The sequence below is a fragment of the Ciona robusta genome, chromosome 5, assembly GCF_009617815.1.
Source record: "Ciona robusta chromosome 5, ASM961781v2".
In the NCBI taxonomy this organism is placed as follows: domain Eukaryota; kingdom Metazoa; phylum Chordata; class Ascidiacea; order Phlebobranchia; family Cionidae; genus Ciona; species Ciona robusta.
In genome coordinates this window covers 656,581-671,346 of record NC_143239.1, presented here as the reverse complement: position 1 = coordinate 671,346, position 14,766 = coordinate 656,581, and the positions used below count along the sequence as shown (strand labels likewise).

The following is a 14,766-nucleotide window of genomic DNA, read 5'->3' as shown; positions in this document are numbered from 1 at the left end:
TCTCTCATATTATCGTAGGTTCAATACACATGACAAAAACTTAAAAGGTTTACATCTAGCAGAAATACTATCTGAAACATGTGCTTATCAGAAAATGGCTTAGCAGTTTATTAAACTGTTCACTGCACTACAGCAACCAACACCGCACTCTTTCTTGAATGAGAACAAATCGCTTACTTCAAGAGCGCTTCTCATGCTTGGAGCAGAAAATGCAAAGTAATTATCACTTCCCACGAATTACACAAGGCGAGTTTATTCAATGAAGCGATGCATTGCTAAAACGAACGTCTTGCGTAGGCTTCTGACGTGACAAAACGCATCATTATTCAAAATTTCGGTAAAACTATCGAACATATTTAATATAAAGGAATTTAACGTAGTCACTTAATTATAACATGTATAGTATAGGGTGGGGGGAAACGGGACAGTACATAATATCCAAACATCCTATAGTCATGTTTTAAACAACTAACAACGGTATATGGTAGTCGCGAGGATACGGTTTCATAATTCCTTTAATGTTCTTTGTTTACTACCAAATGGGACGCAAAGATAGAATAAGAAAGGTATCCCACCTTCCCCCACCCTACTGTATGTGAGCTTAATGAAGCATTGAAATTGTAAAGAAAGTTTTTGACAAATAGATCTATTGACGTTAACGCCTAAGCCCTTAACCCTACGACATACATTGCGAGTCTTACACATACACTGTAAACAACATAAAGAGCATTTAAGTCTAGCGTATTATACAAATGACAAACCATTTTAAATTAAGCTACCATGATTTCATTTTTATGACCTGTGTTCCACCTGTTAAAATATCCGGAGTGAAACGTGCCTTTCTTTCACTGATCTCGATAGTTTAGACAGTCTCGAACATTTTCCATTTCCGGGATGAAAAACACGTAATAAAGTTTAAATCCCCAAACCAATATAACTGAACTAGATACAGTAAGCTAAGTAAGAAAACAAAATATAAATTTTCATAATAAAATTTTCATAACTTCGTTACGCTGTAGGGGGCCGGTGATTTTAAATTCGACACTTTTTTGTTTAGTTTCAGAAACCAGATCCGATCCTCGGGTGCAAAAAACATCCTAAAATATTAAAAAAGTTATTTTTAATCTTAAATAAATATTTAAAAAAAAACACTATATTGCCTACTTACATGTAAATGATAGCGAAAACAAAAGCTCCTACACAGTCTCCAAGCCACAACACCCAATGATAATTCCACGCAGCCCCACCAGTAACAAGTGCAGGTCCAAACCATCTGGCTGGATTTAAACAGCCAGCCCCGACCCATCTTCTGCAGTGAAAGTGTCGTGAGGAATTTTATTATGAAAACAAGTCTGACTGGGGTTGGGGAAGATGGGATACCTTTTTATTTTATTTTATCGTCCCATTTAGTAGTAAACAAAGAACATTCAAGGAATTATAAAGTCGTATGCGCGCGACTTCCATAGAACGTTGTTAAATGTTTAAAAAACGATCAGGAAACGTCTATATAATACTGTGCACAGTATATACACATTTATAAAGTCGATACGTTTCTGATTAACTAAGGGACGCGCACTTTAAGAATAATTACTACTGTTTGGCCCGGTATGTAAAACTATAGAAAAAAATACAAATTGTATTTACTGTCCTATATATGTGATCGGATGTTTCCAATTCCAAGTTATATTTAAAATGTTTAAATACTGTCACAATTTCTCACTCAGTATTATTTATGTCGGTTGGCAAGATATATAAGACAAGCGATATAACAGTTTATTGAATAATACTTGAAGTGCAAAATTACCCAGCAAGAACTCCTTGAAACACAGTCATTCCGAGGGCGAATGGTCCAGTGTGTTGTTGGTATGTCTTGTCCACAACCATGGCTAACGTGAAGAACATAATAAACCCGGTTGTGATGAACTCGCAGAAGAATATAGCTGTTATATTAGCGTCATCTTGAATGTATAGTGGAACTAAATCTTCTCCTCTTAAACTCTGAGTAAGAATAGAAACATATATAGACGATGGTAAATCACTTATATGGCCTCCGGTATTTATTAGTTATATTTGAAAACGTTAATTTTTTAACTTGCCTTATACCAGCGTACCCGTTTGCATTTTAGTTTTTTTAAGTATGCGATTATTTCATTTTTAATGGATATTCTATATTTATATGTAAAATTTAACAAATGCGTAAGAAAAATTTGCAATAAATATATGATATTTGAAACCCTATAAAAATAAAAATAAGTTGAAAATTATTTCACCTTTGCTATCTGTGCCCCAGCAGCCGCCCCAAGACATTGTGCAACAACATATGGTATCAACATGTAGATGACGAGGTCACCACTAACCAGGAATCCAACAGATACAGCAGGATTGAAGTGAAAAACGCTGTCATATACCGCGTGTGTTAATGTAAGTAAATGTTTTATAAATATTTGTACAACACAAATTTATAAATATTTACTGCGTAGTAGCCGAGTTTTAAACATAGGCGGTTAATTGTTTAAAACACGATCAGGATATTTAAATATTATGCGCTAAAGGGGAAGATCTATTGATAAATATTGCATCTAACAAATACATATGAACCAGTAATACCGGAAAATATAATTTTAAAGCAGTATTTTTATGATGATTTTATTCCTAATTTAAGCCTTTTAACCCTTACCTCCTATTTTTCACATGTGCATATCTCAGTTATTTTACAAACCTAAAACTAATTTTAAAAGACAAAATTTACGAAAAGTTTTAACCTTAAAATTTACGAAAAGTTTTAACTTTAAAATTTACGAAAAATTTTAACCTCTGTTATTAAACTATGTTATTAGATTGCCATTATGCAAGTTACAAAACTCAGGTAAGTTTAATACGATACTGTGAAAGTTTAAAATGAGCATCCTATTATTATTCTTTTTTAAACTATTGGAAAATGTTGTAGTCGTTCAACACCGAATTTTAATACTTAACAACAGCAAATGCGTTTGACGTTAGTCTGTGTGAACATACTGTAGAATAATAGTGTAACATTTTCTGTCTATGATAAAGCGGATATTCGTAAAGGTGGATTTAATTGAAAAGTCCCGTCTTCTCCAACCCTACTATATAACATGAGAGCAATGTTAATCTTTTACATTTAAAAAAACACACGGTTTGTAACTACATATTACCTGATATTAAAGAATCCAACGATTAGAATCCACACAGCAAAACCAGCTTGAAATGCTGGTAATAAATTTGAATCTGGATATCCGATTGTGACGTCACTCGAGATAATGGAACTGCAATATTTAAACGAAATTAAAACAATGTTGAAATTGTTAAACATTTAACCTAATATTTAAACGATTGAAATAAACAAAGTTGAAAATATTTTGTATAATCTGTTGTTTAATTTAAGTGTAAACAATGTAAGGGCAAATTGGGTCAAGCATTTACGTCCCACGTGGTTATATATCATGAGTTTTGCAGAACAACCTGTGGTGTCCCATCTTCCCCCACAGTACTATACATCTTGCGATTTTGGTAAAAATATCATCGATAGACTCAATTACATAGAAAATAATGATATAGACTTTATAGCAACCGGAATTTGCTTGGTTTTAATGGTTGAGTTAAAGAATTATTTTTTTCAGCAAACTTAAAAATATAGCCAACAAAAAACATGAAATTAATTTTCACACCTGTTCAAGCTATTTGTGCTTCTATCAAGCGGGAAACCGGCCATAGATCCCCAGAAAGTGTGAAGAAAAGTTGCGACAAACTCGGCCATCAGAGGAACAGCAAACCGAAAGTAATTCCGAGTAAATTTTACAGTTTCTGAATTTGTTTCAAATTCAATTTTTTCCTCCGCCATCTTGAATAAGCAGCCCTCGTCGGAATGTGAAGTACACAACTGATACTTCTCGCTTCGAGTGTGTTTGTTCGCGACAAATTAATTATTGAACTGTTTGATTTGTTGTTTTACGCGGCAGCACCTGAACTACCTGCGATGCTACACCAGAAAAGTTTCAAAGTATACCGCAAAACCTTTACATTACTTTGCAAGCACACGAACCGCAAAACCTTCATACGACTTGCAACGGGCTTCCAACAATACACAAGATTGCGCATGACTTGCAGGAAATTTGCAATAACGTGATAAAATTGATTCTTAAAAATAGTTCTTAGTGGATTGAATGCTGGGTGTTGGTTTGTTTAATATTGATTTATGAGGTTGCTATGGGTTCTTAACTCATGTACTCAGTTCAAATATTGTCTTACATAGAACTTCAGGTAACCATAGCCACGCATGCCATGTAATGCAAGAGTGACGGAATATTCGTTGCAATAATCGCTTTGAGGTATATTTACAACTATCAGCGTCAATGTGTATAGTTTTTTGCACATAAAATATCAATCGATTACTATGGTCATAACCTATTAAGATTACGAGAATAATTAAGAGCTGCAAGGGAGTTGTTAGCTTACTTGCACAAATAGCTTGTTTGTTTAAGGTTACCTGGCATGTATGTTTTGCACTTAACTTTATTGTGTATGTTCAATTCAATATTTAACATCACACGCGTTGTATTCTTAATATATTCAGTCGTTTGCTCTACACGACATGTTTCACACGGCCGGATGAAGTGTGCCCTAGTGGTTACGTGGTGTGAATATCATAGAGATTCGGCGGCGTGGCTGAGAGGTTTGGGCACTTGCATCGAAAGCAGAGGATGTCGTGTTCGATGCTTTATGCCAGTGCTCTTCAACCGGTGTGCACGGTGCACCAAAATAGGCCAAGGGTGCACCAGTGCAAAAGGGTATACAAGGGTGCACCACAAACTTCAACAATTTTTAGCAAAATTTTTTAGTTGTAAACTTTTTTAACCAATTTAGCCACTTCCTACAGTTTTTTTATATGAATTCTATGTCTTGCATCACTGGGAATTGTGAAACGTCATTAGTTTTAAGTTAAAGCAATCAGGGGTGCATGAGTTCGTCGCAACAACTTTAGGGGTTCACCAACCCAAAAAAGGTTGAAGAGCACTGCTTTATGCTACTAACATTATGGGCGTGTGTGTCCTTGGGCAGGGACGTTATACGATTCCCCAGCATAGTGATCATTTATGGGTTGTCTAAAAGTTGCATACTTACTAACTCAGAACATCTATGTTATAGTTACTGTGGTTACTCTCCGCGGGGAAACATTCAATCTTTCACGTAAATGGAGGAAGGTTCTATAGGTAACGATGTAGTTAAACTCAAATTTCGATGCTGGACATTCAGTTATGACGCTATATTTCAATTTATTTGCCCAGTCATCGAATATGTTACGTCCAACAGAAAACACCAAACTTCGGGAATGATTCGAGAAATCTATTAGTATACGGTGGATAATAAACGACTACTTGTATAATTTGAGTTAGGAAAGAATAGGTTGCGTGATTAAGCAGAATGAAATGAAACACACAAAATGTTTATACAGAGGGTGTACACGCCCAAAGAACAAAGTGCCTTTCTCTTTAATACAAACAATTTTAACAATGAAGCAATTTTTGAATCAATTTTTCAGATTAACCAAAATATATTTGCAAAGTCATGTCTCATACCCAATGACTTAGTTATATGCTGCAATATTTTGCCTGTTAAAACTTAAACCTATGGAAAAAAATAAAATAAATGTTCTTTATATATTCGTACAGCTGGATCTGCACGATTTAAATGGTATCAGAACTTGAAAAATGTCTGTCAGGTAAAGAGAAAGGTGTTATAAACGAAAGGTGGTGAGAACGAAGTGATACATCGGATTTACTAAAGCTGTATACCTACATATATAGTATACGTTCGGGTCAATAACCTAAAGGTTGGTGTATAAGGGAGATATTGTGAGAATTATGAATCAAAATATATAAATGATGCATGAAAAGTAGAAAACATACAAGTTTTCTCCACGTAAAATATACGACAATAAAAACCAACCTGGAAATAGGAATTCAAATGTTAATTAATCATAAATATGCACAGTCTGAGGTAGAAAAATATATTTTAATTAGGTTTAAAACAAATATCATGTAGACAACAAACAAACAAATAAATAAACGAACGAACGAACGGGCTAGGGTCGATTCCTAACCATGGTGTAAGTATTTGTATAAAGTTACGTAATCTTCCCCATCCTTCAACCTAGTAAGTAACGTCACATAGTGTCATTAACCGGTTAATTGTTTACGAGTGTCGTTAGTACATACCATGCGAATGGTGTATAGTTATTCGAAACCTTTATTACATCACTCATTTAGATTGTTATGTTTGTTGGTGAGTACAATTTATAAACATGAACCTTGCGACATCGCAGTTATAATTCTAACCTTACTGAATATCTGGAATCCGTTAATTTACACAGCTCAGCTGGACCTTACTTGTGAATAGCGAGCAAATAGTCTTTATTGTTAACGAGAGGTGAATAACCTCTATACTACAGAGGTTAACAAAGAAGATAAATTTAAATTTTGCGAAAAAAGTTTCCTACAGTTTATTCGGCTGAATTATTGTAAAGCGAGGTGGTTTAGTATCTGAGTAACAGACAGAGAGTTGCTGGGATTCTGAAGTGGCGAGGTTTGTGTGGATACTAGTTTACAAGATAAAACCTACGTATAGTGTATATTTTCAACTTTCAGAGAAAATGTATTTGTTTATTAACTAAAAATAACCGAACAATCATATTTTCGGCTGTTACTCTGATTGGTGGAAACATACACGTGGTTAAATGTGAAAACTAGAAAGTTAAATGTGAAAACTTCTAAAGTGCGAAGAAAAGAAAGAATTTCTTTCCAAGTTTCTCTCGAATTTAGTGAAAGAAAAAACGTTAACCGCAAGCTGAGATAGTCTTGTTATGCAGTTACCTTTCACCCAGTCCGGGACATTGTGTTAATTTTGTTGATATTTGACGCCACGTTTTGGGCAAACTGACGCAATGTATCGTGGTATAATAACCAAAATATATCGAATGATGTTACTATTGCTATCACTTCGATATGTTACGATTTAAATTGGTTGTTTTAAGTAGCTGCTTGAAGCTGGTATGTAAAAGCAACCACACGTTCTTCACAGTGGTAGGACAGGTCAGTTTGACCTAAATAGTTTGACTGTCAACACATCTGTACTACAAGTTATATAAATAAGCAAGTTTGGAATTTGAAAGATTGAGCATGCCGAAAAGTCTACTGAATATCACAGTAAGTACGTTGTAGTGTAAGCCGATACTTTAATTACCTTTTGTACATGTCCTGTGGTAGATATAGTAGTAATGGTTTGTAGTACTTAGCAGACATGTGTTAACTTTAGACTTCTACTATCACCCAGCATCGCTTACTGTCAGCATGACATACTGAGAAGTGAAGTCTAAAGTCTGAGAATACACCATGTGTGTCGGGGTTTACGGTAGTATTTTATAACTCGACGATGGGCACAAGGTGTTTGATTTATCCTGTTTTTTTTTCGGATTTAAACTTAACGCCCCATTAAACGCCTTACGACATGTGGCATTGATCGATCAACGTTTTACGTGTTCACAAACATTGTAACCTCTTTTTTGACCATATTCGGTGATATAGTAGGATAGGAAAAATGAAACCCTTGCGCATATATTGCCAGACATTTAAAACGATTCCTAATATATATGTTTTTCAGTGATATAATAGGGTGGGGAAGATGGGACCCCCCACCTTACTATATTATGAATCTGTACTGTGATACCGTTATTAATTGACCACAATTCAAAAAATAACACCTTTAGCACATAATATTTAAATATGCTGATCGTGATTTAAGCATTTAACAACGGTCTGTAGGAGTCGTGAGAATTTTATAACTTATTGACTTTTCTTTGCATACTGCCAAATGGGACGGAAAAATAGAATGAAAATGTGTCCTATCTTTCCCCACCCCACTATATTAAAGCACGGCAGGTGTATTTTAAGGATCCGAAAACAGGCGGGGTAAGATGGGACAGTTTCAAATCTTAAGTACACGATGTTAAAATTATGAATACACGTAAATAACGTGAAATAATATTAAACGCATTGACATTTTTTTCTTTATCCACTGATAAAGAAAAGTTTTTAACATGTAACCATGTTACAGATGTAAGAAAATTTATAGTACCTTATAATAAAGTTTATATTTTTGCCACAAACTGGGTATTGGTATTCTATATTTCGCTTAAGCCACTTCCTATAACTTCTCAAATATCTGTGAATAAATTTTAAATTTTATTTTATACATATTCGTGTTAGTATAGTATTCGTAGATTCTATTGTAGAGTATAGGTGGGTATTCCTTACGACTCCTGTAGACCGTTTTTAGTTGTTTAAACCACGGTCAGGTATTTGAATGTTATGTGCTGAAGCTGTCCCATCTTTTCTCACAGTATTATATTTGTATTTCCCATGAGGCATGTATTATTAAATTAGAAACTAGCCTTTCATAGTTTGGCAATCAAAACTTTAAAGTGGGGCAAGATGGGAAAGAATTAAAGATTTTTTATTTACTGATAAATATTCCGCATATTTAAACTACCGAAATTAAAGGTAGTTACTTTACCACGTAAACAACATATATATATATATATATGATTTTAAACGGTATGGTCGTATGAAATACTTCTTGATATTTTTTAAACTACAATACTATAGATTGATAATTCAAACTCACAACATAATTCAAACTCACAACTAATATCGGCCGTGTTGTAATATGATCTAGCGAGCATTAGAAAAAGCATCTTATTATTATGTTTGCAGCTATTAATTTTTTGCCCAACAATCCCATTATACTATATAGTTAAAATGAATGAATGTAACTTGCTTGATCTTCGTGTGTACGTGAAAACAGCAATTCTAATAACACGGGTGTTCTGTGATTGTTTATCTGCGTCAATGGCAATTTGGACAACCCATTAGTGACCACTGGCTTGGAGCAATTACCTTTAAATGTCTTGCCCAAGGACACATACGCCCACAATGGTAGCAGCGACGAACTTTGAATCCATGCCCCTGGATTACAGGCAGGTGCGCCAACCACTGCACCACGTACTTACACCAAGTATCATATTTACATTACAACATCTAATATTCGAATATTGCCTTATTATTGCAGGGAATGAACAGCACATCATTCGATCCCCTCGTATTTGCCAAAGCAAAAGCTAAAGAAGCATATATCGAACATTGTAAACATGATCCTATACCATCCGCAATGGTCATCGTACAAAGTGAGAATAATACGTACGCCGTGATTGGCACAAATCTTTTACCAACACAAAACAACACGAACAAAATATATTTGTTTTTATTTAAACAATTTGGATTTTTCAACAGATTCTGGTTACCAAATTTAATTATGAATAAAAATTGGAAAATGGACCATCATAAAGACAACAAAAAAGAACATGACTGCAGTGGTTATAGTTTGCAAGGCGATCTGACATGCATGCTTTTTATTTACTTCATTTTGTGCATACGTCATGTGCGGTTAAGGTTCGAAGTTACCCGTGGTGAATTGTGGTTTAATTTATAGACATGGACACCAGCGGTTTGATCTTACATCTAATTCTAATCGTAATGGCAACAATAACAGTGGGAATTTACATCGAAGAAGTGTTTTACCTTAAATCAAACCTAAAGTTATCGTACAGGCGGAGACTATCTTTATTGCAGGTCAGTACATATACATAGAGTTGTTTATACAATACACGACGATATCATTTAGTTTTAAAGACCATGATTTTTAAGATTGATTTTAAAATAAATTATTTTGATAAACTTTCTGAAACGAACAAGCTTTTATTTGCTTTACCAAATAAATAATGATTAAACTGCCTTCCTATATAGGCCCCAATAATTCCCCACCTTGTTTACAATGTGTAAATATGACAGGCAGGAATACCAACCGTGTTCGCTGTTTCTTCTGTTGTTGGTTGCTTCTTCCCGGCAGGAAATGTAATGATCGACTTTGTGTGTTCTGTGTAAGTAAACTACGTATGTTTTTAAGATTGACTCGTTGTTATTGGGGTCTCTACCCATTTATTATTGGGGTCCCTACCCATTTATTATTGGGGTCCCAACCCATTTCTTTGTTTTCCGAGAGCCGGAATATAACAGTTGAAGTTCTAACACGGGTATCCTATATATTGCATACACATTTTGTCCGCTTAAGAATTACCACTCATGTAACTTTGCAGTGATTATGTTTTTATATAGTTAGTATGAATGATAGGATGGACAACTCATTAACGACTAACTGTGTGAGAGGAGTGATCTGGTTTCCTCCCCAACACACACGTCCACAATCATATAATAGCAGATGTTTTGTGCCGCGACGCCACAACGCACGACATCGGTTTTCGCGCATATCGTTAAATTAATCATAGGTTTTATATATAGTAGGGTGGGGGAAGATGGGACACCTTTTCATTCGATTTTCTCGTACATTTTGGTAGTAAACAAAGAACATTCAAGGAATTATAAAACCTTGTCCTCGCGACTTTCATAGACCGTTGTTAATTGTTTAAAACACGATCAGGATATTTATATATTGTGTGCTAAAGGTGTCCCATCTCCCCCCACCCCACTATACGTTACTGATTTAGATACTTTGGGTTCGGCCTTCACGCATTGCTGGTGTTGATGGTGAATTACTATGGTGGACAAACGCAATTATTACGTCGGTTCGAGGGAAGATATGTACAAACCAACACGGGGCCTTTCTGCTGCTGCTGTTTCTGTTTACCCTCGTTTAAAATGACCAAGTAAATGTTTTTACCATTAGAAGATGTCGGTAATTATATATTACCGCCATCTGTTATCGAATTCAGGTATATAGTAGGTTGGGAAGTTAAGCATGTTTTCATTCCAAATTTTTTAGAAAACAATCATTTATTTACATAATTATATACTCTTAGCCAACAGCGCTAAAATAGCGTTGTTAATTGTTAAAGCATTATTAGGCAAAAAAGATATTATGTGCTGAATACCTTACTTCTTAGTACAGTATATGTGACCTCCACGCGTTTTCTGCAGAAGCAACTTCCAAGTATTATGGTACGCAACATTCCAAGCAGCATTCACACGACCCATCGTCTTATTCTTTGAAGGAATCATTAAAACTGACCGAACGATCGCCATTCCAGGGGTATGTTATAAACTGTTTACTTTTCGTAAAAATTTAAACAAGAGGGTGAAGCTATAATAAATGGAAACGAATTATTGATGTTATAGTAGGATGCTGGGGAAAGATGGAACACCTTTTCTTTGAATTTTGTCGTTCTATTTGGTAGTAAACAAAGAAAGTATAAAGAATTGAAAATCGTATCCTCACGATTCCCATATACCGTTTTTATTTGTTTAAAACACGTACAGGATATTTGGATATTACGTGCTAAAGGTGTCCCATCTTCCCCCACCCTTCTATATATTAATAAATATTGCATAAAACACAAAACCGGTATGTAGCACAACGCACATATAGTAAGGCATAAAATCTCTTTAGTTCTCTTTGTTAAACGAAAATATTGTTATAAAGTATCATAAGACAGTGTCAACACGTCCCAACAAAACGCGCGGCAAAGGCGATTACTGCCATACCTATATATAGTAGGGTGGGGAAGATGGGACACCTTTTCGTTCTCTTTTCATTTGGTAGTAAACAAAGAACAGTCCATGAATTATAAAACCGTATCCTCACGACTTCCACAGATCATTGTTAATTGTTTAAAACACGATCAGGCTATTTGGATATTATTTGTTAAAGGTGTCCCATCTTCCCCCACTCTACTATATTAAAATTCGGCCTTAAACTGACGCAACATTTTTGTGGGTAAAATGGCATAATAATAAGATGCTAAGTTTAAATGCTTGCTGAATGCCAGCTTGCGCTTACGCAGGGCGGCACGCCTTATACATATTGCCTTATTACACCACAGATGGTCTACACCGGTTGTCTAATTGCATCAATGCTGTCCGGGATGTGGGCTCTTGTTATATTTCGGAAAGCATCTGCAACATTTATTGGGAGGTTTCGAACGACGGCAAAGTTTTTTAACTTTCAGGTGAAAAAGTAAAAGTATATTTTACGATGACATCCGTGTCATAACTTGTAATTGTAAATTACATCGCCACAGAAGGATAACAAAATGGTATTATATATCTAAGATATTAATCACAGAACTAAATTATTTCGTTTTATTTAACATACTAATGTCTGTTTGTACCCGCTTGAAATACTGACTTATAGACTGTTTACATATTGGTAAATTCGAAACTTTTTTGCAGCTAGTTTTGTTGATAGCAAACGTCCAGCCATTTGTCATCAAGTTGTGTTACATCCCATGCGTTTTGCCTTATACTTTTTATACAAGGAAATTAATCGTCAATTATCAAATCATGGTAAGCTGTACTTGATTTTTATAATATTCCATAATTGTAATTAATACTAGACGTACCAGTCAGCCATGCTTATTCCTGTCGTCTCTTACACTGGTATAATACTGTATTGTAACCGACGTCATCTGGTCATATATACGCGCATCCTTGTCATTTCTTTAGCATATATTGTATGTAACCAGTAATTGGATTTTGCAAGTTAATTACGGTCACGGTTATATAATACACAGGATAACCTTTGGTAGCAATAACAACGATAAAGAAACATATAGTAGGGTGGGGAAAGGTGGGACACTTTTTATTTCATTTTCCCGTCCCAATTGGTAGTATACAAAAAGCATTCAAAGAATTATAAAATCGTATCCTTTCATAAACTGTTGTTAATTGTTTAAAACATCAGGATATCATGTGCTAAAGGTGTCCCATCTTCTACCTACTATACTATCAAGATTCAAACAATTAAATTATATTTCAGGTTGTTGAGTTCTTTATTCTTTCCCTCACTACGAGGTGTCTATACAGAACAACAGATGATAATGTAGAACTTGAAAGAATCGAACCTACGAGCACGTAAGTTGATGCGCTGGTTTGTCCTGCCGAACTAACTTAAGGTATCGCCGACAATGCGTTGATTAATATAGTCCTGTGGGGTAAGATGGGACCCCTTTATCACATTCCCTAAATATCCCGTCCTGTTTCAAACAATTAACAACCGTCTATGGGAGTCGCAAGGATACGGTTTTATAATTCTTTGTTAACTACCAAATGTAACGAGAAAACAGAAAAAAGTGTCCCATATTCCCTCACCCCACTGTACTTTTTTATTAAAAATCAGAGGTTTCGTTATTAAACAATATCCAAAGTTATATGTTTGTGGGCTCTCGACTTTAAAAGAGCATTATTGAATATCACATTGTGCAACTGGCGTTATCTTTGTTCATAAAATTACTCAGGTACAAAAAGTCCTTTGTGTGTGATATGCGATATAGTAACAAAGTAATCAATGAATGGTAAACGGATAATCATCATTCGAATATAGATTCTAACACGGTTCATTGGACAATTACTCTGTTTAAACGAGAAAAACATCACACACATTTTCTAAAACTGTAGATAACTATTATATATAGTAGGGTAGGGAAATATGAGACAAAGTTTTATTAGATTTTCTCGTCCAATTTGGTAGTAAACAAATAAAGTTTAAAGAATTATAAAACCTTATCCTTACTTCCATAGACCGTTGTCAATTGTTTAAAACACGATCAAAATATTTGTATATTATTTACTGAAGGTGTCCCGTCTCCCTCCATTCTACTATATATCTATGTACCAATAAAAATATTTGGAAATTATATTTAAAAAACTGTACTGTTCTGAGAAATGTTGACTTCTATATTATTACAATCAACACAAGTTATTTCAACAGAGACACTTCACCTTCCGAGGATATACTAATGGAAACTATTGAAGAAAAAACCAACGGAAACTGTTCGCCTGACGTATCGAACGTTTAACTTAATTAATATTTTATTTTCTACTTTGTTTTTCACTCATGACAATAATGCTTCTTTAATTATTTTTTACGCGGCAATTTATTTTGTAATTCATCAATAAAACGAAGAAAGTATTAAATGCAGCGCAGTATCTATACAGTATCTATACAGGGCGGGGGAAGATGGGACACGTTTAGCTCATAACATCCAAATATCCTGATTGTGTTTTAAACAATAAACAACGACCAACAGGAGTCATGATGATACGCTTTTATAATTCTTTGAACGTTTTTTTGTTTACTACCAAATACGACTAGAAAATGGAATGAAAAAGTGTCCCATCTTTTCCTATACAGGTGTCCCATCATTCCCACTAAATGATTACAGTCTTATGCTATCTAAACTTAAAACACATTTAATCCTTGGCACAGTGGTTAGGGCGCTTGGGTGTTTGTTCGAAGCTCGATACTGCTGACATTGTTGACGGCTCTGCAAGCTTCTTTACTGTAGTTGCTCCAGTCAAGTGGCCATTGATGGGTTGGCTGAAGTATCAATCATTGAGACAATACTATATAAACAACTACTCACAAGTATATATATATATATGTATCACAGAAATAAAAAAGAGTAGAACGCACAACTGCTCAAAACCGTGATATATTCTTTTTTTCTATTCACGTGACCGCCAACTCCGTCCCCATTTCCCTTCATCTCCATTGTAAAAGATAGGCGCATAGTATTTTTGGAGGTTTTAGCTGTTTATTTTAAAAACTACACCAATTATTCAAGTTTATTCGGCCAGTTTAGTTATTTGGTACGTTAACGCTTACAGTTTACCACTTGTT

General features: G+C 34.8%; 2 protein-coding genes across 2 annotated transcripts; one reads left to right on the top strand and one right to left on the bottom strand.

Moving 5' to 3' along the window:
• Positions 1-49: 49 nt before the first annotated feature.
• On the bottom strand, positions 50-4,115 carry LOC149735290 (aquaporin-like). The gene is made up of 6 exons (XM_089878223.1): positions 3,690-4,115; positions 3,177-3,287; positions 2,271-2,397; positions 1,805-1,998; positions 1,169-1,309; positions 50-1,097 (listed from the first exon to the last, which is right to left on the bottom strand). The coding sequence occupies exons 1-6, from the start codon at positions 3,860-3,862 to the stop codon at positions 998-1,000; spliced, it is 846 nt and encodes a 281-aa protein (XP_089734349.1). The 5' UTR covers positions 3,863-4,115; the 3' UTR covers positions 50-997.
• Positions 4,116-7,043: 2,928 nt separating this feature from the next.
• LOC149735289 (organic solute transporter subunit alpha-like) lies at positions 7,044-14,060 on the top strand. Its single transcript, XM_089878210.1, has 10 exons — positions 7,044-7,223; positions 9,145-9,259; positions 9,565-9,704; positions 9,924-10,012; positions 10,637-10,795; positions 11,067-11,178; positions 11,969-12,094; positions 12,318-12,431; positions 12,904-12,998; positions 13,855-14,060. Exons 1-10 carry the CDS (start codon positions 7,197-7,199, stop codon positions 13,940-13,942), a joined length of 1,065 nt encoding a protein of 354 aa, XP_089734336.1. The 5' UTR covers positions 7,044-7,196; the 3' UTR covers positions 13,943-14,060.
• The last annotated feature ends 706 nt before the right edge of the window (positions 14,061-14,766 follow it).